At 43.6% G+C, this 26,292-nt stretch overlaps 1 protein-coding gene across 1 annotated transcript in view; it reads left to right on the forward strand.

The window, feature by feature from the left end:
- The first annotated feature begins 1,535 nt into the window (after positions 1 to 1,535).
- Positions 1,536 to 26,292, forward strand: part of LOC143997021 (CD226 antigen-like) — a 172,074-nt gene continuing 147,317 nt past the window's right edge. The window contains exons 1-2 of the mRNA XM_077492380.1: positions 1,536 to 1,599; positions 1,772 to 2,101. Of these exons, the coding sequence (XP_077348506.1) occupies positions 1,548 to 1,599; positions 1,772 to 2,101 (382 nt within the window). The 5' untranslated portion in view covers positions 1,536 to 1,547. The remainder of the gene's footprint in view (positions 1,600 to 1,771; positions 2,102 to 26,292) is intronic.

The raw sequence follows: 26,292 nt of genomic DNA on the forward strand, positions 1-26,292 counted from the left end.
ATCTTGGAGGTGTGTTTGGGAACATTATCATGTTGGAATACTGCCCTGCAGCCCAGTCTCCAAAGGGAGGGGGGATCATGCTCTGCTTCAGTATGAATAAACTGTAGCTCCCTAGTGCTGGCAGCACTCATGCAGCCCCAGACCATGACACTCCCACCACCATGCTTGACTGCAGGCAAGACACACTTGTCTTTGTACTCCTCACCTGGTTGCTGCCACACATGATTGACACCATCTAAATCAAATAAGTTTATCTTGGTTCCAGTAATCCATGTCCTTAGTCTGCTTGTCTTCAGCAAACTGTTTGCGGGCTTTCTAGTACATCATCTTAGAAGCTTCCTTCAAGGGATGACAGCCATGCAGACCAATTTGATGCAGCATGTGGCGTATGGTCTGAGCACTGAGAGGCTGATCCCTCCACCTCTTCAATCTCTTCAACCTCTGCAGCAATGCTGGCAGCACTTCTACATCTATTTCTCAAAGACAACCTCTGGATATGACGCTGAGCATGTGCACCCAACTTCTTTGGTTGACCATGGTGAGGCCTGTTCGGAGTGGATTCTGTTCTGTTAAACCACTGTATGGTCTTGGCCACTGTGCTGCAGCTCTGTTTCAGGGTTTTAGCAATCTTCTTATAACCTAGGCCATCTTTATTTAGAACAACAATTCTTTTCTCCGTTCCTCAGAGAGTTCTTTGCCATGAGGTGCCATGTTGAACTTCCAGTGACCAGTAGGAGAAAGTGAGAGCGATAACACCAAATTTAACAAATTAATTGGACATTTTTACTTTGGTCTGTACTAATTTTTGTTGCAAGCGGTTTAGACATTAATGGCTGTGTGTTGCGTTATTTTGAGGGAACATCAGATTTACACTGTTATACAAGCTGAACACTCACTACTTTACATTGTAGCAAAGTATAATTACTTCAGTGTTGTCACATGAAAAGATATAATAAAATACTTGCAAAAATGTGAGGGGTGTACTTTCTTTTGTGAGATACTATAGCCTCAATTGAATTGCATGATACTTCCAACCTCACTATTTCCAGGCACTGGAAAGGCAGATGTTTTAGCAGACAATGGGGGAGAAAAGCACAGGGAGGAACTCTCAGTTGTGATGTCTTGTTATAGTCAAATGTGCAGGCAGGTGACATAGAAAGCTGCAGATCAGAAAGTGTTAGCTCTATCCAGTTGAAACCGTGCTACAAGGATGTGTAAATCACAAAGATGGCTGAACAGAATTGCAAATATTTTGTCATGTAAACAGTCCATATGTATAAAAAGTATAGTGTAATAACAGTGGATTTTGCGGGTTGGCTATAGATCCTGTATTAAACAAAGACCCATTTACGTAAAAATTTAGAATATATCTGCTAGATACTTGTAGACTGCTATAGCAATTTGCAACAAAGGGCACAGTAGTAAAAAGACACCATCCTTTCCATGCTGATCTCAATACTAATTTTGGAAACTTGATAGAGGAAATGATCTTGCAGCCTTTCAAGACAGAAAAACTATTTTCACTTTCTTGCAAATGTAAAGAGCTCATGCTTAAGAAGATGCTGTTTTTTGCTGGATTGATTCTACTGCAAGTTAAAAGTAAGACATACACACGTAAATTTAATCTTAGTAGTAATTAATTACAGTTAAATGTCATGTTTGATGTAATATCTGTATTCACTGAGCATAGTGGACTGCAATACACAAACTAAATCCATTATTAGGTGCTGTCACTGTATAATTTCAAACACAATGTTGCTTTTATTTTTAGATGTTCTTCTTGAAGAATTTGTGGATACGAAAGTATTACTCAGAAAGAGAATAACTTTGGACTGCATATATACTAGAAATGAGACTTTAATTCAGGCTTCCTGGCAGAAATGGAATAGATCATCCTGGGAAATAATTGTTTCTACTCATAAGACATATGGAACATATATTTCAGAAAACTACAAGGGTAAAATTACATTTGTTGAAAATTTGTCATCAGACTTTTCTTTAACTTTGGAAAATGCATCAGAAGAAGACACTGGCACCTATTTGTGTAAATTTACGGCCTTTCCAATAGGCACAGTGCAGAAAAGGATAATAGTTCAAGAAGGTAAGACTTAAATCTATGTAGTGATGATATATAACAAAGCTGCAGTTATTACATGACTTTTTCCTTTTTGGAAAAGTACTTAATTTGCAATCAAAGTAATTTAAATTCTGGAAATAAATATATAGTAATATAACATCCTAGCTTTCTACTGTAAAGTGATTTTTGATTTCCATAAAAATAGAAAAAAAAAAAAAACGTAGTTAATAGATTAATGTGTATCTTGAGCCAAAACCTCTGTCAGGTCTGCATTACTGTCTGTGGCCACACTAGCAAAATTTACCCTGTGTATGAACTGATGACCATTGGGACAAAAAGTTATGGCAATCCAATATTTTACTGGTATCACCTATGCAACAGCTGATAGGAAATCTTCCAATGAGGACACCTGCTTTGGTGACAACAGTTTAAGAAAATAAAACTATTCATTTTGGAGAGATTTCATCTTAATTTACTTTGTATTTCTGGTTCTAAAGTGAACTTTAAACACGTATTGGCTAGGTATACTTTAATTGTATTACTTTTTGTTTGGGCTTTGCTGTGAACTTTATCATCTTGAAAAACTGAAGTTCAAAACAAATTTCATTCATCTGCCTGGAAACCATTTCATACTGAAAAATGATTACAGCTTTTTTTGTTATATCTAACAAATAAATCCAACATGTCTACAGGTTTTCGAATTTAAATCTAAATTAGCCATGCTTTTAATTGCAGGCGTCCACAATTAAAAGTGCAAAGCCCTTACAGTGAAAGATATACACTTTAGAAAAATAAAGTAAAAATTGAGGAACACAGGAAGTCTTAAACCTAAGTGTCTAAACTTCTGCCTACAGGAGGATTGGAAATTGGTAAACAAAAATTGTAGGCCACCTCCAGGAAAACTTCTACTTACCAGCATGTCTCAGTTTTTTTTTTTTAAAGTGTCCTGTGAGGAAGGACATCTTTCCTCAGTTCCGCTGACTTAACACTGTACCCATTTTTTAGCAACTTTTTTTATTTTTAGTCTCAACTTTTGATCTTACTGTGACTGGACCCTGCTGGATTGGGCATTGAGGGGTGAGCCTGGAAGTGACCCTCGGGCATTGAACACCCTTGAGTGCTTCAGGCTAAGTAAACTGTTGAGAACTTTCCAGGTTTAGAGTTGTTAACATTTATTTTGTACTTGTTCCATCTCTAGGGAGTCACTTCTTGTGAGTGGGTTATTCTGGCCAGGCAACAGGAGCTCCTTTATTCCTTTTAGTTGATTGGCTACTATTTTAAAACTCCTGCCAACTTGGTTTAGAAGGGGCTATGGGGCTGAGCAATGATGTCATCTCTCTGGATGAAGTGGCATGTGTGCACTCTATGGCCTCTTTCCCATAAGACAAAGTCCAGGAAACATCTTCCTGTTGCTGCTCTTGCTATGAAAGCCACATGGAATTGTTTTCCCTAGATTTTTTTCCTACTGCCCACCTGTAGTAACATTTGGTCACCTCTGGCCACTTGACCCTCCACTCTTGAGCATTATCTGCTAGGTACCAGCTGCTCGGGTTCCTTGAGTAGCCCAAGCCCAACCTCCTACCTTGAGCCAGTCCATTGCTAACCACACATATGGGTGCAACAGGTTTCATTTTAGATACAGAGGGACAGTCCAGCTCTTCTGGGTATTACTGTCCACTAACAGGTCAGGGTCTGCCTGCTGTATGATCCTTGAGAGTGCTAACACATGTGGCAAGGATTCATGTTGTCTATAAGTTTCCCCTATTAAGAATCCCTTCTGGCTCCATCAGGTATTGCTTGGCTTGCTCCTCTGTTGAAGGGAGTTTTTATCAGTCATGCATGACTTTATTTTGTAGATTGCCCAGCTTATCTCTGACCCTGATGGCAAAAGCCACAAATGCACCTTTCCCTGCAGCTTCAGTGCCTGATCTGAGTTTTCAGCCTTGGCTGTTTCTGAGCCTCCAGCTGTGGAAACTCGAACCTTACCTTCAAACCCCTCTTTTTTTGGTTGTTTTTGTATGAAGATTGGAAGCACCTTGATTTGTTTTTTGCAGCTCCCAAACGCTTGTTGGCACCATACTTTTTTCATTAAGAATTCTTTACTTGGTTGTCCATTCCAAATGTGGATCCGACCATCTCTTCCCTTAACATGACTCTTTCCATTCCTATCAAGGATAACTTTTCATGTAAAGACTCCTACGATAAGAGACTTTAAAGAGGAGTTTCCCCTAAAAAAAAAATAATTAAAAGTCAGCAGCTACAAATACACTTACCTGTCCCAAGGTCCAGCGATGCGGGGAATGAAGCCCCGCTCATCCCCCTCTCCTCTCAGTGGCACTGGCATTGCAACTGTGGCCACCACAGCAGGGCACCCACTGCACATGCGTGAGTGGTTATACTTGCCGTGATTGGCCGCACAGTCATCTGGGACCTGTCACGTGTCCCAGGTGACTGACAGGAGGGAGAGGGCAGAGCTGAGCCCTTCCAGCGCCGAGGGGAAGTGACGTCAGGGGCCCAGGCACTAAAGGAGGCTGACTACGAGGGACCCCCTAGCAACAGGCATTTAGAGGTTTTTATTTTATTTTTTTAAGAATTTTAAGCATTTTTTTTGTGGGTGGAACACAACTTTAAGCTGTTTCTAGGGCCATGTTCTCTTTGGCGGGTACCACCTTGCACCCAGTTCTGGTGGTAGTTCTGTTATGCCAGATCTTGTATGACTGTGTCAAATTCCTTAAGTGTATTAAGACTGATGCTGAAATTGAGTCACAGATCACTGAATACATTGACCAATTTTTTTTTAATTTACAAGCTGTCCACTTGCTGGATACTTTCCACTTACTGCCTCAAATTGGTCTTTTTGTCAGTACACTTGTACAGGGCTCTGTGGACCTCGCTTACAAGAAGCATTTATTGTGCATGGTCTTTTTTTTTCTTCTTTTTTTTGCATGGTTTTTCATGGGCAATGTCTCTTTGGATCTGTGTTGGATGCTGACATCAAAGATGCTACTGAGGATAAAAATAAACACCTTGCTCAGTTGAAGAGGCCAGAGGAGCAGACTTGCAAGTCCTCTACTCCTTCTCAGAAGTATCCTTTTTGCTTACCTTCGCTCTCGACTTCCACATCAAAACCTCCCAAACTTGGCTTCATTCCACCCACTATACAAGGCATTCCAAGTCTGCCAAATCCACTGACGACATGGACATCAGTGACATGAAGCTGCACTCCCACTCTCCAGAGTGGGATGACATATACTGGCCTTTCGCAGATGCTTGGAAGTCTTGCATTCTCAATGCTTGGGTACATGAGACGTTTACTCAGTGTAACAAATTTGAGTTTTTTCCATGTTTCCTCCTTGCTTTCTCATTTTCTCAATCTTCCAGTATTTACTTAGTGCCTGACCCATCTCCATCTTGTGCTCTCTGTTCTCTTGGATCAAGGGTTCATTGCCCCACTCTCTGATGAGTGCTTTCAGAGGTTTTACTCCAATCTATTTGCTATTCCCAAACCCAAAGGGGCATTTCCCCAATTCTGGGCCTCAAAGCCCTAAATGCTTAAAATTTGTTTGTTTTTTAAAACCTGAATAGCATCAGTGAGATGAATTATTGCCTCTCTGAATAGTTATATAGTTAGTCTGGTTGAAAAAAGACACAAGTCCATCCAGTTCAACCAATAGAAATGGAAAAAATATATACAGTACAATCCTATACCCACAGTTGATCCAGAGAAGGGCAAAAAAAACCTCCAATAAAGCATGATTCAATTTGGTTCAGCAGGGGAAAAAAAATCCTTCCTGATCCCCCAAGAGGCAATCGGATGTTTCCTGGATCAATTTTACCTATAAGTATTAGTATCCAGTTATATTATATGCATCTAAGAAAAAAGAATTTCATGCCTTTCTTAAAACAATTTACTGAGCTGGCCAGAATTATCTCTTGAGGGAGTCTATTCCATATTTTCACAGCTCTTACTGTGAAGAAGCTTTTCCGTATTTGGCTATCTCTTTTCATCCAGATGTAAAGAGTGCCCCCTTGTCTTCTGTGATCTCTGTGTGTCTCAAGGGACTTTTTGGCCCTTCCATTTGGGCTGTCCTCTAAACCTTGGGTGTTCACCAAACTGCTTGTTTTAGTGTTCCTCTTACACACTTGAGGGATCCTGATTATGTGCTACCTGGATGACCCTCTCTTGGGGGAACAGTTGGCAAGGGCTCTGAAAGATGGCGTGCCTCAAAATTTCCAGATCTTGGAGAGGTTCGGATAAATCTTGAACCTTCAAAAGTAATTGCAGACTCTGGACGGTTGCTTGGAATATCTGGGGTGGGTACTAGACATTTACCACAATTTTTCTTCCCCCAAAAAAACTTCAGAGACTCTCCTTCTCGGTTTGTGTGCTCCAGTCATAGAGTCATATTACTTTCTGCTTCTTCTTGAAGGTCTTGGATCGGACACCTCTCTTCCTTCAAGGCAGTTCTGTCTGCCAAGTTTCTTTCAAGGAATCTGCAATGCTACATTCTGTCATGGGACAATTAGTTCCGTCCTCTGAACAGACTGATTTGTTTGACCAGGCCAGCCCTGTCCTGCTGGCTTCAAAATCTGGCTCTGACATTAGGGGACTTGTTCTTCCCCCTGTAATGGAAGATTTTAACAATGGACACCAGCCAGTCTGGCTGGGGAAGAATCCTGGGCATGCTTTCAGTGTAGGGTCGTCGGTGGAATCTTGTCTTCTATATAAACATCCTGGACCTTCAGATGATATGGCTGTCTCTTCTGTGTTGATCTGACATAGTCTTGGGTCCTCGCTCTAAATTTAGGGTGTAAGATGTTCAGCATGCACCCCTCTGCCTCTGAACCCCCCCCCCCCTGTGACAGCGAGTGAGAGATCTTTTCCCCACACCTGATGTCACAATTTTAAAACATGGCAGCGGTGCAATACTACAAGCACCATCAGTCATTGCGGCTGATGGTTTGTACTTCTCAGTGAACTGTTAGGGCACTGGTGAGTGCTCTCATAATTCATTGATCTTCCTTCTTTAAAGCAATTGTCTGCCTGTATCAGAGGTACAGGCAAACCACTATCTTGAGAGTCTGTCGGAGCTTGGTATTACACCCTTTACCTGCAGAAGTGCATTTTTTTTTAGGGCCTGCTTATTCTTTAGGATACACTGTACCCCCAATAGATCTTGGAATTGGTAACATATGACACTCTTACTTCATGTATTGTACTAAAGTGTTTTCTCTAGTGACCTCAAGAAGATTCAATATATTTTTTTTCCTTTTGCTGGGCACAGTCCAAGAGTGGACAGATTAAAACTTTTTGGGATTGATTGGGAGCTTGATGGGTTTGTAAAAGGCCAGGACACCTTAAGGCACCCAAAGGAGAGCAAAAATGCGGCATGCATAGTGCACTGTGGCTAATGGTAGGTGTGGGCAAATTGCATTAGCAGTGACAAGGGCTTAAGGAGGAATGGTTAAATAAAACCCAAGCCTCCTTGTACTCATTTAATATGCTTTGTTTGCTATGGCACATCCAAGAGTCTAACAGACTTGTAAACCTCAGTACAATAATAATAAAAAAAAAAACGGTTTTACTATACTGAAAATAGTCAAAAGAAATAGCACTTTGTCTGATCCTACCTTAAAGAAGAACTTCATTAAACTAGTCAGGGATTGTCCCCTATTGAGACAATGAACACCTTAGTCAGATGTATGTAATCTACCATGTAATGTATGGTGCAAGATTCTGTAGGGCACATAATGCAGAGATCACGCTATGTAATGCAAATCGTGCAACAATCAAGATTATGTAATTCACAGAGTGAAGGGGTCAGAAGTAGGTAACACACAGTGTGCAGGGGTCATGAATACATAACACATAGAGTGCAACAGTCTATAGTACTTAAAATACCATATGCAGGGGTCAGGAGTATATAATAAATAGAGTGTAGGGATCATAAGTGCAAAATGAAGAGAGTGCAAGATTTAAGGGTGTCTAATGTACATAGCGCAAATTCCCCTCACAGGCAATATTCTCACCACTTCCCCCTCTTATCAAAAAAGCCCTCCTCCCCTTAAAAAATATCCAGCATTAATCGGCATGTACCCAACTTCCCAAGCACAAATTTCCCCTGCAAACCAGGATTCACCCCAAACAAAAATGTAGAAACTACCCTAAATGCCCAATTTCTACCCCCCCCCCCCGCTAAAAGCCACCCAGAAAAAAAAAAAACCTCCAGTCATTGTGTCCCCCAGTAATATTTCCCCTCCATTTCTGAAGCTACAGACCTCAAGCACAGTGGGGTAAAATGCCAGGAAGTCTTCCCCCCTTGTCTAGGGACATGTCATAGCTGACAAGGAGTCATGTGGCAACTTTCCTAAGCTCCAAATTCTATAACTCTGACAGGCAGCTTGCAGGCGAGATGCTGACGGTTGCAGTGGCTGGTGACCAAAGCATTGGGGACTCCGAGGCATATGCCCTGGGTGCCTGATGCTACCATTCCGTCTGTTCATTTTTCATTCATCTGTTGATGAATGAAAAAAGGGCAAATGTATGTAAATGGATGATCATCCGTTTACATCTGTGTTCGTCAGAAAGCGGACCTAAACAGATGTAAGTGGACAAATGGTCAGTTTTTTTTTGGATCTGTTTTTGGATCTGTTTTTGCATGGGTGTTAGGATTCAGGTGGGTGCTGGCTATTAACTATTGTCAACAGCATGGATTAGTAATTTGTTGTTAAAGAGCCAGCACTTTCTGGCTTCTTGACCCACGCTGAAAGCAGAATGTAAACAAAAGAGCTGAAAATAAAAAAAGTGTAAGTTCCCTTCAGGCCTGGTGTGTATTGTGGGGAACTTACAAAAAAAATGGTGTAGCAGGCTGCTTTTTCTTTTTTTGTGTGGGTCATTTTTTAATAAAGGACTGTGTTCTGTGTTTGTTTACACTTTTGTTTGGGAATGAGTAGCTACCCCCTGCTCCCCTACAACCACCAGGCCAGGGTTGTTTGGGAAGGGCCCCTTGTCCTCATCAACATAGGGACAAGGTGCTTTCGGGGGGGGGGTGGTTCTCCCGCTCCCATATCGAGGACAGGTGTCCTGGGGTGTTTCAGGATGGGGGGGCGCACACCCATCCCCCTATTTTCCTGGCCTGCTAGGTTGCATGTTTGGATAAGGGTCTGGTATAGATTGATGGGGACCTCGCATTTTATTTTTTTTTTATTTTTATTTTTTTTGATTTTCATGTTTTTTGTTTATATTCATCTGTCAGCTGGGATAACTCATCATTGTTAGGAAGCCGATTCCTTAACAACCAATGCAAAAATGGAAGCAAAAATCGTCCATTCATTAAAACCTGCATCCACTTTTTAAACGGAATATAAAAAGGAGACTTGTTCATCCGTTTACATCCGTTTGCCCATAGGAATGCATTGCTGTCTGTTTTTCATCTGTCAACAAATGGATGAAAAACAGACCGATGGAATGCACGTGTGAAAGAACCTTTAGGATTGATAATCCCACATAGGATGCCCATAATTCAGAAACTTGGTATTGTTTGATTTCTGACACAGGTCTTGGAATTACACATCCCAGTTTTATTACCTCCTCCCTTGTTTGTAGGAAGACTTGTGTTGTGATTCCTGGCACAAGTGCCTACTACTGTACACATACGTGTTTATTCAATACTAATAGAGCAAATCTACATTCCTAGGGAACCAGATCCATACATTCTGGGAAACCCATTGAATCTGCTCTGTCCCCCATCTTGCACATGAACTAAACATAGTGGCATTTTTTATAGCTATGCAACATAGTTCTGGGGGTATGAGTGGCGCTACATGTTGGATTAGCTCTGTATGATAACTAAGTAATAATTATCTGGATTGGCTCATTTTTAATTGTGAATTTGTCTTATAATTGTTTAAAATAAAATTTTGGAACCTTTTTGTAGCGTGCGCTATGGATTTTTCTAAAATAAAAGTTGCCTAAACTGCAGTTTGATTTGGGTGTAATTATCTAAATTGGGCCTCAGTATCAGTCTGACTGGACTGTGAGATGTTCAGCCTGGCCACAGGGGGCACTGTCTCTTCTGGCAGGCATGGAACTGTGGTCTGGTCAGGCGCTTAAGTTACTCTCTCTCGGAGCCGCCCAGTGGGAGGGGCGCTCTCGCTGTGCTTCTGGGAGAGGGTACATAAGATGCAGATGTCACGTGGTTCGGGGTTTCGGTCCAGTATGATGTGCTGATTACGGTCCTGGTCCTCCTGACCAGCCCCCAGGAAGACTATGGCCTGGGGTGGGGATCCACCCAACTTTAATGTCTTGGAGCTGGCTAGCCCAAGGCAAGGAAACTAAAGGAGGATTCTGAGGTGGTTGGGTGCCGTTTCCGGTTCGGGAGAGACCCAGTGTACCTCGAGCATTCCAGGGGAGGACTCTTTAGAAGAACACCAAGTACAGATTGGCTTTCTTAACAAGAGCCTTGAAGGGCTGAAGTAACTGAGAGAATCCGGTCTTGTGGATATCGCCAAGCAGGCTGAAAGATCCAGGTATCCTACAAGTGTTTCAAGTTTAGTTTCCCTACATGTTCTGCAACAATGTCTGTGGCGAACACTTTGTCCCTGAAGTAAGCACCAAGTTGGCTGCTATGCCTTGTTAGAGAGGGACTGTCCAACTTGAGTGATCATCCAGCTGCGAATGGCTATTCTCTGGATGCAGTCAAAGTAAGCAAGTTCTTTAACGTTTTTGGACTTTGATACTAAGAGTACCTGAACTTCCTTTTCAAAGTTGAAAGACTGTTCAATTGTTTGAGTTTTGCAAATTAAATCCATTCAAGTGGATCTATTGTCAGTCTCAAGTTGCTGGGCCATCTACCACGGGACATCCCCTAGACGTGAAACAAGCAGAACGGAGGGTAATGGTAAGCCCAAAAATAACCAGCAGCTCCTTCGGGGGTTAGTGCTAATTTTTCTTTTTTTTAATTTGTATTCTGTACATCATCGTGGCACCTAAAAAGTCTTAATCTGATGGCAATATATTGTTTTGATTCAACTATGTAATTTGGGGTGTGGCGCATTATCAAGAAACCAGTTCAAAAACATATGTGGTTATTTTGTAAGAGGGGAAGCTTGCGCAAAATAATACTTAATAAAATAAACCTTCATCTACATATAGCTGCTTCCTAAATAACAATGAAAAAACAAAGGTGCAATTGAAAAAAATAAGTGACAGGGGGCGCTGTGTGATTATAATATGTGCCTAATCTTAATGACCATATTGCATGGAATAAAGTGACGTGCAATAAGTGCTGTGTGAGGTATCTGATACCTACCAGAAAAAATAGCCAAGGGTATAAATTGTTTAAAAAATAAAAAGTGCAGCAGAATATATACCAATGTGACAAAAACGTTCTAAAAAAAATATTAGAAATAAAACAGTGATAAAGTTCATATTATGAATTGATGGTGACTTAAATCTTGTTGGCAGAAAAATAAATCCTTCACTGTGAACATAAAACACCCTCAGAAGTGCTCAGATATGAAAACTGCTCACCAGATGAATATGACCTCTTTAATTAAAAAGATGGTCTAATGCACTGTAGGGAAATCCTAATAGAAACCCTTGGTTAATGGATGAGATCTCTGTGTTGTGTTCTCCTTTCCACCAAATTATCTCATAAGGAAAACAAAAGGACATCCATAGCACAATAATGTTTAATATATAACATTTATACAAACAACAGGGTGCCTGCTTACATTTGTAGGTGCCTTAGCCTGGCACTGAGGATAGCTTGCATGAATTGCGATATGGTGGCTGCTCACCGCTGGGCTCACATCCAAACTGGCGCACATTCCACTCATGCTGAGAGAGAAATCAGAAGCTGGGATCCAGAACTGGTGTGACCAGAAGCGAGGTGACAAGCATTGGTACCCCCACAGTACAGCGGGTGCGCGCCTGCTATCACGCTTAACCACTTAAGAGCCGGATCATTTTGGCTAGCCAAAGACCAGACCACCTTTTGCGATTCGGCACTGCGTCGCTTTAACTGACAATTGCATGGTCGTGCGACGTGGTTCCCAAACAAAATTGATGTCCTTTTTTTTCCTGCAGATAGAGCATTCTTTTGGTGGTATTTGATCACCCCTGCAGTTTTTATTTTCTGCGCTATAAACAAAAAAACAGTGACAATTTTGAAAAAAAAAACATTCTTTTTTACATTTTGCTATAATAAATATCCCCCAAAAATGTTTAAAAAAAATGTTTTTCCTCAGTTTAGGCCGATACGTATTCTTCTACATATTTTTGGTAAAAAAATCGCAATAAGCGTCTATTGATTGGTTCGCGCAAAAGTTATAGAGTTTACAAAATAGGGGATAGTGTTATGGCATTTTTATTAATATTTTTTTTTTACTAGTAATCGGCGGCAATCAGCGATTTTTATCATGACTGCGACATTATGGCGGACACATCGGACATTTTTGGGACCATTGACATTTATACAGCAATCAGTGCTATACAAATGTACTGATTCCTGTGTAAATGACACTGGCAGTGAAGGGGTTAACCACTAAGGGGGCAAATTAAGGGTTAAGTGTGTCCTGGGGCGTGTTTCTAACTGTGGGGGGCGTGGCTGTGTGTGACACATCAGTGATCTCTGCTCCCGATGACAGGGAGCAGAGATCACAGAACGGGGGGATGCTTGTTTACATTAGCATCTCCCCGTTCTTCCTCTCCGTGAGGCGATCGTGGGTATTCCCACGGCACTCGAGTCCACGGGACCCACGACCCGACTCACGGAGGTCCTGGCCAGCGCACACGCGATGGCACTGTGGCAAATTTAAAGGGACATACAGGTACGCCCATATGCCTGTCCATGCCATTCTGCTGACGTACATCGGCGTGCGCTGGTCGGGAAGTGGTTAAAGGAGCAGATGTATAGCTACGTTGGCTCACGGTATCGCTCCGACCTGCCACAGTATAATGATGGTGGCTGGTCAGCAAGTGTTTAAGTGCCCATTGGGTAAGTGGTTAAACCCAAACACATATGAATTACACAGGTTCTGAGGCTAATTTAATGCAGATAAGGCACTAAGTGAGTTTAATTACCACATTAACCAGTGGCAGAACCTGTGTAATTAATATGCGTTCAGGTTTAAAGGGATGAGGTGGCAACCCTACTGACAGGTTTTATTTTTTAAAGTAGAACTAAAGGCAAAACATTTTGTGTCCTGAGTGTTCCATTGCAGAGGTTTCCCTTCATGTTCTGTCCCATAACCATAAGAGCAATGAAGAGGAAATCTCTCCAAAGTGAGGAAATCCTTTGTTTTGGAGAAAAAAAATTTGTAATGTTCAAATTTGGGGATAACCGTAAACGGGAAAAATATGGTGACTCTCCCTAATGGAAGCACAGATGGAAATAAAAACCTAACTGTTCCAATACTTCTCCAATCTATTCAAAAGTAAAAAAAAAATGAAAGTCTCATTTCATCAATGTATCCATAATACTAGTAAATCAATTCATGCTTTTACATTTTCAGAAATGTGTTCCTTTTATAAAGCATTATCAGTTTAAAACAATGAAAGAGAAGTGTTTCTGTAGCATAAATAAATGTTAATGAGGTTGTTGCAAACTGACACACTGGTAAGATGAATGAGATAAGAAACAGATGGTGGTGATAGACAAGAGCTTGATGCAAATTTCGAGTTCACATACTAATTGTACATAAAGGTGTGTATATAATTCTTTACACACTTTTGTGAAATTGATTTTGTAAGTTAGTGATATTGTGATGTATGTAAATAGTATTCATTACCCATCTCATTTTATTATGGTTATAGGAGATATTGATGTGTCTAACGTGCCCCGTGGAAATGTTACTTTAACCACTTGCTTACTGGGCACTTAAACACCTTCCTGCCCAGACCAATTTTCAGCTTTCGGTGCTCTCACACTTTGAATGACAATTACTCAGTCATGCAACACTGTACCCAAATGAATTTTGTGTCCTTTTTTTCCCACAAATAGAGCTTTCTTTTGGTGGTATTTGATCACCTCTGGGGTTTTTATTTTTTGCGCTATAAATGAAAAAAGACCGAAAATTTTGAAAAAAAACGCATATTTCTTTGTTTCTGTGACAGAATTATGCAAATTATTAATTTTTCTTCATAAATTTTGGCCACAATTTATACTGCTACATATCTTTGGTAAAAATAACCCAAATTAGTGGATATTATTTGGTCTTTGTGAAAGTTATAGAGTCTACAAGCTTTGGTGCGAATCGCACAAAATTGATCACATCTGATGTACTGGTGCCCTATCTCGCTTCTTGTGACCCGAACAAGTCAGGAAAGTACAAATACCCCCCAAATGACCCCTTTTTGGAAAGTAGACATTCCAAGGTGTTTAGTAAGAGGCATAGTGAGCTTTTTGATGTTGTCATTTTTTTCCCACAATTCTTTGCAAAATGAAGATTTTTCATTTTTTTTATTTTTTCTCCACAAAATTGTCATTGTAATAGGTTATTTCTCTCACGTGGCATGTGTATACCACAAATGACACCCCCCAAAAAATTCTACTACTCCTCCTGAGTATTACAATACCACATGTGTGGGACTTTTTCACAGCCTGGCCACATAGAGAGGCCCAACATGCAGGGAGCGCCATCACGTGTTCTAGAAGCATAAATTACACATCTAACTTGTTGACTACTTATTACACTTTTGAAATACCAGGACAATGACACGTGACACTGATGACAGATGGCACTGATACGTGGCAATGATGACACTTATACGTGGCACTGATGACACGTGGCACTGATGACAGATGGCACTAATATGTGGCACTGATGACAGATGACACTAATATGTGGCACTGATGACACGTGGCACTAATACGTGGCACTGATGACACGTGGCACTAATACGTGGCACTAATACGTGGCACTGATGACACGTGGCACTAATACGTGGCACTGATGACACGTGGCACTAATACGTGGCACTAATACGTGCCACCGGTGACAGATGGCACTAATATGTGGCACCAATGACGCGTGACACTGATGACAAATGGCACTGATAAGTGGCATTGATGACACGTGACACTGACAGGTGGCACTGATGACAAATGGCACTGATACGTGGCACTGATGACAGATGGCACTAATACGTGGCACTGATGACAGATGGCACTATGTGGCACTAATAACACGTGGCACTGATGACAGATGCCACTTATACGTGGCACTGATGACAGATGGCACTGGGGACAAATGGCACTGACAACAGGTGGCACTGGGGACAGATAGCACTGTGGGCAGGTGGCACTGGGGTGGGGTGGATTGCACTGGGGTGGATGGCACTGGGGCAGGATGGCACTGGGGCAGGATGGCACTGGGGAGGATGGCACTGGGGCGGATGGCACTGGGGCGGATGGCACTGGGGCAGGATGGCACTGGGGGGGGCATGGCACTGGGGGGGGATGGCTCTGGGGGAGGATGGCTCTGGGGGAGGATGGCTCTGGGGGAGGATGGCTCTGGGGGAGGATGGCTCTGGGGGAGGATGGCACTTTTTTTTAAACTTTTTTTTTTACACTTTTTTTTTTTTTTTGCTTCTGTACACTGACGGCTGCTGCAGCCGTTCTTCTCTCCCCTCTCACACGCTGTCTGTGTGAGGAGGGAGAGCGGCGCTGAGAGATGATCTCATATGTTTACATATGAGATCATCTCCCATTGGACACGCCGATCACGCTGTAAACGGCCGCTGTGATTGGCCGTTTACAGCGATCTGTGTTTGCCTGTCCCCGGGGGACACGGCAAACACAGAACTTCCGCGATGCGTGCCCGCGGCGGCGCGCATTGCAGAAGTAAACACCAGGCCGTCCAGGGACGGCCAGGAGAAGGAAGCCGCCCGCTCTAAGGCCGTCATTCGGCTATAGGGCGGGTGGGAAGCGGTTAAGGCCTCTTTCACACAGACTGTCCGATCAGGTCCGCCTGTCAGTTTTTTTAGGTGACCTGAACGGACACTCCTTAGACCTCTATGGAGCGTCGGATGTCAGCGGGGACATGTCTGCTGACATCCGACCCGCTCCAATCTGAAAAAGTTTGACGGAGGAAAAACCTTAACTTGTTTCCATGAGTATATCTGCAATTCTCTTCTAAGCTAATGGAAAGCTCACACTGACAACAGGGGCCTACTTTATTAAAGCTACTAAGGAATAACTGTCTGAGCTGATCATAGCAGCCAATTAGATGCTTCTATTTTGATCTTCTATTGTGCACTGGAATAAAAAGAGAAATATTACTGTCTGCATATAGCCTCTTTCGGACACCTCTGTTAATATGCAGAAACTGAGGATTGATGAAAAATGCCAGTGAACAGTGGAGACAGTATCAAAATGTGGCCTTGGAAGGAAGTGGTTCTACACTGATGCTTCCTATGCTATGTCTTATAAATAACATACTAAAACACAGTTTCACCATGATAGAACTAAAATGATGAAAAAGTAATAAGTTCAGTTTTTAGAACCAGTGCAAAGCGGAATATTTGGGTATTTGCATTTCAGCTTGGGTTTTGTATGCCCACTATCCCTGCAATCCCCCCCCCCCCCCGCATCTATTTTTTAAAAATAATTAATACATATCTTAAATCCTCAGCCTTCAGGATGGAGATATGATTGCAGGGTTCCCCATCTCTTCCTCTGGCAGCGGCAGTGGAGGGCTGCCCTTACTCTTGGACACAGTGGAGCTCAGGAAGTGAGGTGGGCCAATCGGTCCAGGAGTACTGCAAACATGATGATGGATGTCCAGGGGTGCATATCTATGAAAGGCTGGACTCGCATGAAATGTATTGAATGACGTTGGGTGTCATTCAATCAAAAGATGACTGCCACTGGTTTAGAGAATACTAGCCCTCTTGCATGTGGGGAACAGGGCCAGAGACGAGTATTGCAGTAACGCACTGCTTTTGTGATTTTAAACTGTTACTAAACCCACAACAGCAAAATGTGTCTGTATATGCAGAATAGCACGCTTGTTATACTCACTGTGGAATTTAAGGGGTTAATCCTCTGCATTATGTAAAAAGAATCTTTGACACTATATGGACAGATCCTTTTCTCCTGCACTGTGTATATTGGCAAGGCCATATAATACAGCGAAGGTAGCCATCCTGCAAATACTCAGTTTAGTCTCTATTGCTGGAGAAAACATTTCGTGTTTCAGTTGAAATGTTAAAGTCACATGATATTGGCATCACACATGTGGGCATGTATACAGGCTGTAGTGGAAATCTTCTCCTACCTGAAAACTCAGCACTGGACAAACTGCAGTTTATTATGTGACTGTGGTAGGCAGTTTAGCAAAAAAAGGTAAATAGTGGCAGTATTTTCATTTAAAAAGAAGATTTATAAGCTGTGGGCACTGTGGGGGTGGAGCAGAGGAACTATTTACATATTACTGGGTTTACTAATAGTAACAGTAGCTTTAACCTCTTTCTACACTTAACTATAAAGCGGACATTTAGGCATAAATACTTACCTTCAGTCCAATGGTCTCGATATATGGGAAGTTATTATATTACATTTGTTACCATAAAGTAATTTTTTATAACACTTTCACATTTTTAAAAGTTTACTTCTATTTTTGCATGAATTAAAAGGATTGGTAAATTAGCCCCTTGAGGTAGCTCTCAATGGCTCAGTGAAATTACTTTGTCCCTATCTTAAAGTGGACCTGTCAGTGGGCTTACAAGTCTGCATTAATAAATTTCATCTTTAAAGTGATTGTAAAGTCTCTCTTTTTTTTTTTTATAAAAATAACAAATATATACTTACAGAGCAGCTCGGATCCTCCTCTTCTCAGGTCCCTCTTTGGTGCTCCTGGCTCCTCCCTCCTGTTGAGAACCCTCACAGCAAGCAGCTTGCTAAGGGGTCACTTGAGCCGAGCCACAGCTCCCTGTGTCCATTCAAACATGGAGCTGTGACCTGGATCCGCCCACTTGTCTTTTCATTGGCTGACTGACTTTGATCGACAGCAGCCAGAGCCAATGGCGCCGCGCTGCTGTCTCCAATGAGGAAGGGAATCCCAGTTGGCCAAGTGTCTTGTGCAACATCGCTGGATCTAGAGGGGGCTCAGGTAATTATTAGGGGAGCTGAGGGGGGCTGCTGCACACAGAAGGCTTTTTATCCTAATGTATAGAATGCACTTAAACAATCTTTTGACTTTACAATAACTTTAAGAACCTTTTTTCATAAAAATCAGTCATTGATCTTCTGGCAATGGAATATACAGTACATAAACTGAAAAGTGAACTCTAGCTCAAGTATGTTGCAAGTAAAAGGACACATGTTCTCAGTCTCTATTACTATTACTACAATTGTCTGACTGTAATTTTAAAACATATTTCCCCTTTTGCAGTTATTTTTGAGAAAACCCCCTATATGTATGTCACATTTTCCCATTCACACAGCATGCCTGTTTCTTACCTTTTTGATGTTTCTCAGAAGGAGATGTCACGGCTGAGGTTTTTTTGAACAATGTTAGAGTGACCCTTTTCCAGGTCTGTCCTCCACCTTTAACTAGAACAATCCGTGTTTATATATAGTTACAATTGATAATGAAGTCCTGCCTGTGCAGTACAGAGTTAATTATGACAAAAATGGCTGCCCAACCCACTTATAAACAAAGAGAGCTACCTTGGATTTTTCTATGTGAAGGGTCCATAACAGGGCATCTAAGAAAGGTAACCTCGAGCACACAGCAGGTGACCGACAGCCTTGAATGTGTATATTTCCAAGGGAGGTTGTGTAGATAGGGGTGTGTTCTTTCCCTCCACTCAGGTGTCAGATTACACTCAGCTCTCTGCTCTGTACTATGCAGTGGTTGACATCAGATCCCCTCCCTCTGTCTTCTTGAAGCTGGGAAATAACATCTGATCTGTGAACTTTGAAAAGCTGTAGAGAAGAAAGAGATGCAGATACAAGTACAGCCGATGTAGAAGGATTTAATTAATCACTTTGTGCCAACTGAGGTTAATCATGCCAGTGGGCTTATGTAAGGGTTTATTATAACTTTAAAAGAAACTCCCAACAAAAACCTTATGCATTTTAAAGTAAGGCACTACATTGGGGCTAGTGGTGGTTATCAATAGTTGACATTCTTCTTTACTTGTGGACATATTGGTGTAAGCTGTTCAAAAAAAAAAAACAACACATTATTGACCTAGTTCTAAAAATTCGAATTCCCTGGCTATTATGCCGATCTTCTGACAATATTATAAATCTCTCACTTAAAAGAAAACAAGGAGAGTCAGAACTCCTTATCTGTGTGTTTGAAAAGGACAGTTATGCAAAAGTTCAAGAACTAAAGAATAAAACAGGGATATTCAATTAGCGGACCTCCAGCTGTTGCAGAACTACAAGTCCCATCATGCCTCTGTCTCTGGGTGTCATGCTTGTCGTTGTCAGAGTCTTGCTATGCCTCATGGGACTTGTAGTTCTGCAACAGCTGGAGGTCCGCTAATTGCATATCCTTGCAATAAAATATAGCATGACCATAAATTAACATTTTCAGAAAAATCGGTCAGATATGGAAGCCTTTATATTTCTCTCGTGATGAGTCTTCATTAACTTATCACCAGCTCTCATAAATTTGAATGCAACCGTTCTTGGCAGGCCAGTACATGTAATGGATTTAGCTTTAGGCTCCCTCTTATTATATGACAAAATTATTCAGTCATTCTTTGTCCTGATGAGTTGTTTTTTGATGTTGTTAAAATATTATTGGGCTCAAACTGAGCAACACAATTAATTAGAGATGCTCTCCTTAAAGAGAAGCTTAACCACTTTCAGAATGGACCATTTTGCTGGCTTAAGACCAGAGCACTTTTTGCGATTCAGCACTGTGTCAATTTAACTGACAATTGTGCGGTCGTGCAACGTGGCTCCCAAACAAAATTGACGTCCTTTTTTTTCCCACAAATAGAGCTTTCTTTTGGTGGTATTTGATCACCCCTGTGGTTTTTATTTTTTGCTCTATAAACAAAAAAACAGCGACAATTTTGAAAAAAAACGCATTATTTTTTACTTTTTGCTATAATATCCCCCAAAAATATATAAAAAAACAATTTTTTTTTCAGTTTAGGCTCATACGTATTCTTCTACATATTTTTGGTAAAAAAATAATAAGCTATTATTGATTGGTTTGAGCAAAATTGATAGCATTTACAAAATAGGGGATAGTTGTATGGCTTTTTTATTAATATTTTTTTTTACTAGTAATGGCGGCAATTAGCAATTTTTATTGTGACTGCGACATTATGTCAGACACATCGGACATTTTTGACACATTTTTGGGACCATTTTCATTTATACAGCAATCAGTGCTATACAAATGCACTGATTCCTGTATAAATGACACTGGCAGTGAAGGGGTTAATCAGGGGTGGCAGTGTAGGGGTTAAGTGTGTCCTGGGGTGTGTTACTAACTGTGGGGGGCATGGCTGTGTGTTAGTGAACACTGATCTCTGCTCCAATCACAGGGAGCAGAGATCAGCGTCACTTGTTGCTAGGCAGAACAGGGAGATGCTGTTTACTTCCGCATCTCCCCGTTCAGCCTCCCCGTGAGACGATCGCGGGTATCCCCCGTGACGATCGAGTCCGCGGGACCCGCAACCGGACTCACGGGGGTCCCGACCAGCGGGCACGCGATGGCAGGGTGGCAAATTTCAAATGGCCGTACTTATTTGCCTGCCTCGGGAAGGGGTTAAAGTGTTACTAAACCCACAACAGTAAAACCTGTCTGTGTATCCAGCATAGCATGCTTGTTATACTCACTGTGGAACTTAAGGGGTTAGTCCTCTGTATTGTGTAAAGGCTGTTTTATCCTTTATGAACAGATTCTCCCTCTCCTGCAATGTCTAGCTTGGGAAGACCAGCTAACACACTACCTGCATATGCTCAGTTGTGCCTTTTATGCTGGAGAGAACAGTTACTTGTTCTTAGAGATACCCAGGTCACATGATATTGACATCACATATGTGGGCATGTATACAGGCTGCAGGGAAAAAAAACTCCACCCACCTGAACTCTTAGCACTGGAGAAACTCTGCAGTTTATCATGTAATCGTGGTATACAGATCATCAAAAAAGGTATATAGTGGCAGTATTTTAATGTAAAAAGAAGATTTATAAGCTGTGGGAACTGGAGGGCAGATGAACTATTTTCATATTTCTGTGCTTAGTAACACTTTAACTGTATCTGAGCATTTTTAATATTCAGGAGTAGGGATAAGCCCAATGTTTGAGTCAAATGTAAGTGGGTGTTTGACTACTGAACAGTAGGGATGAGCTTCGTGTTCGAGTCGAATGCATGTTCGACTCGAACATCGGTCGTTCGTGCGTTCGCCGAATTCCGAACGTTTGGGCCGTTCGCGGCAAAATTCGTGTGGCCCACAATGCACTGCGATGGCGCAATGCATTGCTGTCTCACGATTGGCCAAGCATGCACTGTGACCCCGCATGCTTGGCCAATCGCAGCGCCAGTAGCGAGGAGAGCCATGGTTGGCCACAGGCATCCTGCCTGTAGCCAATCATAGCTCAGGCTGTGTAGTGCACGCCCCACACTATATAAGGCCGCCATTAAGGCAGCCTCGTGCAGTGTGTTGGCGTCTGAAGCAGTGGGTGTTCTGTGTACCTTCAACACAGTTACACACCAATCGTTTTTGGCTGATTTACTATCTTGCTCTTGTGTAGTGGTTACTGTCTGTGCCCTGACCGCAGTATACACCACTATATTCACCTCACTTATATAGCTAGTGATCTAGCTTTAATAATAGAGCTTGCAGTCAGTAGTGTTAGTGCGTGCTGTCTGCGTGCTCTGTACCTAGTACAGAAAAAAGAGGGCAAGCAGGCTCTGTGTCTAGAGACAACAGTGCTGGTCGTGGACGCGGTGCATTGTCATCAGCACGTGGCCATGGGACATGCTTGTCCTTCTTTTCTGCAGCTGGACATGTTGAACCGCAACATGCCAACGACTTGGTAGAGTGGATGACCAAGCCCTCTTCATCCTCCTCATCCTCTCTCACCCAGTCTCAGGGTAGTAGAAAAGCAGCTGCCAACACATCGTCGTCCCTCCTCTCAATGTCATCATCAGTGACTCCTTCCCTAGACCCACCACGTCCTCCTGAGGAGTCTCCTGAACTCTTTGAGCACAGTGTTGGGTACATGCTCCAGGAGGATGCCCAGTGTTTGGTGGGCTCTGATGATGACACTCAGCTAGAGGAAGGCAGTAGCGTGAGCGCAGAGAGAGAGGATGCTCAAGAAGCACAGCAATCTGGCAGTCATGTTCCAAAAGCTGCAGCATACTGCCAGGTTTGCTACAGCGATGAAGAGGGAGGGGATGATGAGGGCACTGACTCCACGTGGGTGCCTGGAAGGAGGGAGGAGGAGGAGGAGGAGGAGGAGGCACATGTCCAACGAGGCAGGATGCCCTCCGGGGGCCAGCTTAGGGGCAGCACACCGACTGAATCACACCGCAGAGCTCCGCCTGCGCAGAGCGCTTCCTCTGCGCGTTATTCTAAAAGTTCTTTGGTGTGGGCCTTTTTTGAGACGAGTGCATCAGATCGCACCGCTGCTATTTGCAACATATGTCTCAAGCGTATCTCACGTGGCCAAAACATCAGCCGCTTGGGCACCACATGCTTGACCAGACATATGTTGACCTGCCATGCAGCTCGTTGGCAAGCATACCTCAAAGACCCACACCAAAGAACAAAGCGGACCTCTCCTTGCTCCTCATCAGCTGGCATCTCCAACCCCACTAGACCTTCAGTCCTCTCTGAAACCTGCTCTGAGAGGAATGAAGGTGTAGAACTCTGCTAGTGGTACATCCACGTCCGATTATAGCAGGCAAATGTCCCTGCCCCAGCTGCTGGACCGGCGGAAGAAATTTACTCCCAGCCATCCACATGCCCAGCGGTTGAATGCTAGCTTGGCTAAATTGCTAGCACTTCAACTGCTGCCTTTTCAGTTGGTAGACTCGGCCCCCTTCCGTGAGTTTGTACAATGTGCGGTTCCTCAGTGGCAGGTCCCCAAACGCCACTTTTTCTCACGGAAGGCGATTCCAGCTCTCTACCGGCATGTGGAAGGCAATGTCCTTGCCTCGCTGGACAGGGCGGTCAGCGGTAAGGTGCATATTACCGCTGACTCATGGTCCAGCAGGCATGGACAGGGACGTTACCTGTCTTTCACGGCCCATTGGGTCACTCTTCTGGCTGCTGGGAAGGATGCAGGACAAGGTGCAGTAGTGTTGGAGGTTGTTCCGCCACCACGCCTCCAAAATGCTACTATTGGTTGTGACACACCTCTCTCCTCCACCCCCTCCTCTTCTTCTTCCTCCATGGCCTCTTCCAGTGCTCTGTCCTCAGAACCAGCGGTGCTCCGTAGGCGTTGCAGGGGCTACGCAAGTACGCAGGCAAAACGATGCCATGCCGTGCTTGCGCTGGTTTGTTTGGGGGACAGGAGCCACACTGGGGCGGATGTTTTGTCAGCTCTGCAGGGGCAGGCCGAGAGGTGGTTGACGCCACGCCAGCTTAAGCCAGGAATGGTGGTTTGCGACAATGGCACCAACCTCCTCTCCGCCCTCCGACAGGGACAACTGACCCATGTGCCCTGTGTAGCTCACGTCCTTAACCTGGTGGTGCAGCGGTTCTTGGGCAGGTACCCCGGCTTACAGGATGTCCTGAAACAGGCCAGGAGAGTCTGTGTGCATTTCCGCCGATCATTTAATGCCTGTGCTCGGCTGGCTGAGCTCCAAAAGGAGTTGAACCTGCCCAAGAACCGCCTTATATGTGACATGCCCACCAGATGGAACTCAACATTGGCCATGCTGCAGCGGCTGCACACGCAGCAGAGGGCCATCAATGAGTACCTGTGCGACTACGGCACCAGGACAGGGTCAGGGGAGCTTGGTTTTTTCTCACCACGCCAGTGGGGCATGATCAGGGATGCATGCACTGTCCTGTCACCGTTTGAGGAGGCCACAAGGATGGTGAGCAGTGACAGTGCATGCATCAGTGACACTGTACCTCTTGTCCACCTCTTGGAGCATACGCTGCGTGGAATAATGGACAGGGCACTTGAGGCAGAACAGAGGCAGGAAGAGGAGGACTTCCTTGCCTCTCAAGGCCCCCTTTATCCAGACAGTGTCCCTGCTGTGCCACCCATCACACAGGAAGAGGGTGAGGAGGAGGAAGAGGAGGAGGAGGATGATTGTGTCAGCATGGAGGTGGAGGCTGGCACTCAGCATCAGCAGCAGCAGCAGCAGTCTTATAGGGATGATTTACAGTCCCAAGAAACACGTGGACTTGTACGTGGCTGGGAGGAGGTAGCTGCGGATCATGTTGTCCTTAGTGACCCAGAGGACTCCGGACCGAATGCCTCAGCTAACCTACGCTGCATGGCCTCCCTGATCCTGCAAAGCCTGCGGAAGGATCCTCGTATTCTTCGGATCAAGGAGAGGGACCATTACTGGCTGGCCACTCTCCTTGATCCACGGTACAAGGGTAAGGTTGCCGACCTTATCTTGCCATCGCAGAGGGAGCAGAGGATGAGACATCTCCGGGAGGCCTTGCAGAAAGCTCTGTGCAACGCGTTCCCAGAGACTGGGAGGTCACAAACTCCTGGTCCTGGACAACGTGTTGCTGAGGCATCAGTCAGAAGGAGCGGTGGAGAAGGTGGCCGTCTGACTGATGCTTTCAGACAATTTTTTAGTCCGCAGCCCCAAGGTATGATTGGTTCCAGCACCCATCGCCAGCGTCTAATTTACATGGTGCAGGAATACCTAGGGGCAAGGTCAGACTTGGACACCTTTCCCACTGAAAATCCTCTGGCTTACTGGGTCTTGAGGATGGATCACTGGCCAGAGCTTGCACAGTATGCAATTGAGCTACTGGCCTGTCCTGCATCCAGCGTTCTTTCGGAACGCACCTTCAGTGCTGCTGGTGGCTTCGTTACCGATCACAGGGTGCGCCTGTCCACCGAATCAGTTGATCGACTGACCTTCATCAAGATGAATCAGTCTTGGATCACCCACAGCTACCAAGCACCTGAAGCTGATGTAACCGAATAATTTTTTTTGAAATACCACATCCCTTCAAGATTGCCTATGCTGATGCTGAGTGACTGTCCTGTTATGTTGATTGTCTATCCTCTTCCTCCTCCGCTGATATGTTGGAAGAACATTTTTGGTTCTGGGTGATGCCAGCAGCCCAATTTTTCTGCCCCTGTTTAACAGGGGCGTTTAAGTAAAATTTTTGATGCAATGCTTTGCAGCAGGGCTAATTCCTGCAATAAAACTAGAGTATATGGCAGAGGTTGCGGTGTGATGGCACCAGTGCCTAAGGCCCAATTTTTCTGCCCCTGTTTAACAGGGGCGTTTAAGTACAATTTTTGATGCAATGCTTTGCAGCAGGGCTAATTCCTGCAATAAAACTAGAGTATATGGCAGAGGTTGCAGTGTGATGGCACCAGTGCCTAAGGCCCAATTTTTCTGCCCCTGTTTAACAGGGGCGTTTAAGTACAATTTTTGATGCAATGCTTTGCAGCAGGGCTAATTCCTGCAATAAAACTACAGTATATGGCAGAGGTTGCAGTGTGATGGCACCAGTGTCAGCAGCCCAATTTTTCTGCCCCTGTTTAACAGGGGCGTTTAAGTACAATTTTTGATGCAATGCTTTGCAGCAGGGCTAATTCCTTCAATAAAACTAGAGTATATGGCAGAGGTTGCAGTGTGATGGCACCAGTGCCTAAGGCCCAATTTTTCTGCCCCTGTTTAACAGGGGCGTTTAAGTACAATTTTTGATGCAATGCTTTGCAGCAGGGCTAATTCCTGCAATAAAACTAGAGTATATGGCAGAGGTTGCAGTGTGATGGCACCAGTGCCTAAGGCCCAATTTTTCTGCCCCTGTTTAACAGGGGCGTTTAAGTACAATTTTTGATGCAATGTTTTGCAGCAGGGCTAATTCCTGCAATAAAACTAGAGTATATGGCAGAGGTTGCAGTGTGATGGCACCAGTGCCTAAGGCCCAATTTTTCTGCCCCTGTTTAACAGGGACATGTAATTACAATTCTTGATATAATATTTCACAGGAGGGCCCCTTCCTGTGCCCACCCAGAGTAACGGTGTGGACTTATAGTGTTGTGGCACCAGCACCACAACCACCAAAGGTCAATTTT

This window comes from Lithobates pipiens, unplaced genomic scaffold (assembly GCF_037356315.1).
Source record: "Lithobates pipiens isolate NorthernLeopardFrog02 unplaced genomic scaffold, aLitPip1_a1.2 Scaffold_19, whole genome shotgun sequence".
NCBI classification, from domain to species: Eukaryota; Metazoa; Chordata; class Amphibia; order Anura; family Ranidae; genus Lithobates; species Lithobates pipiens.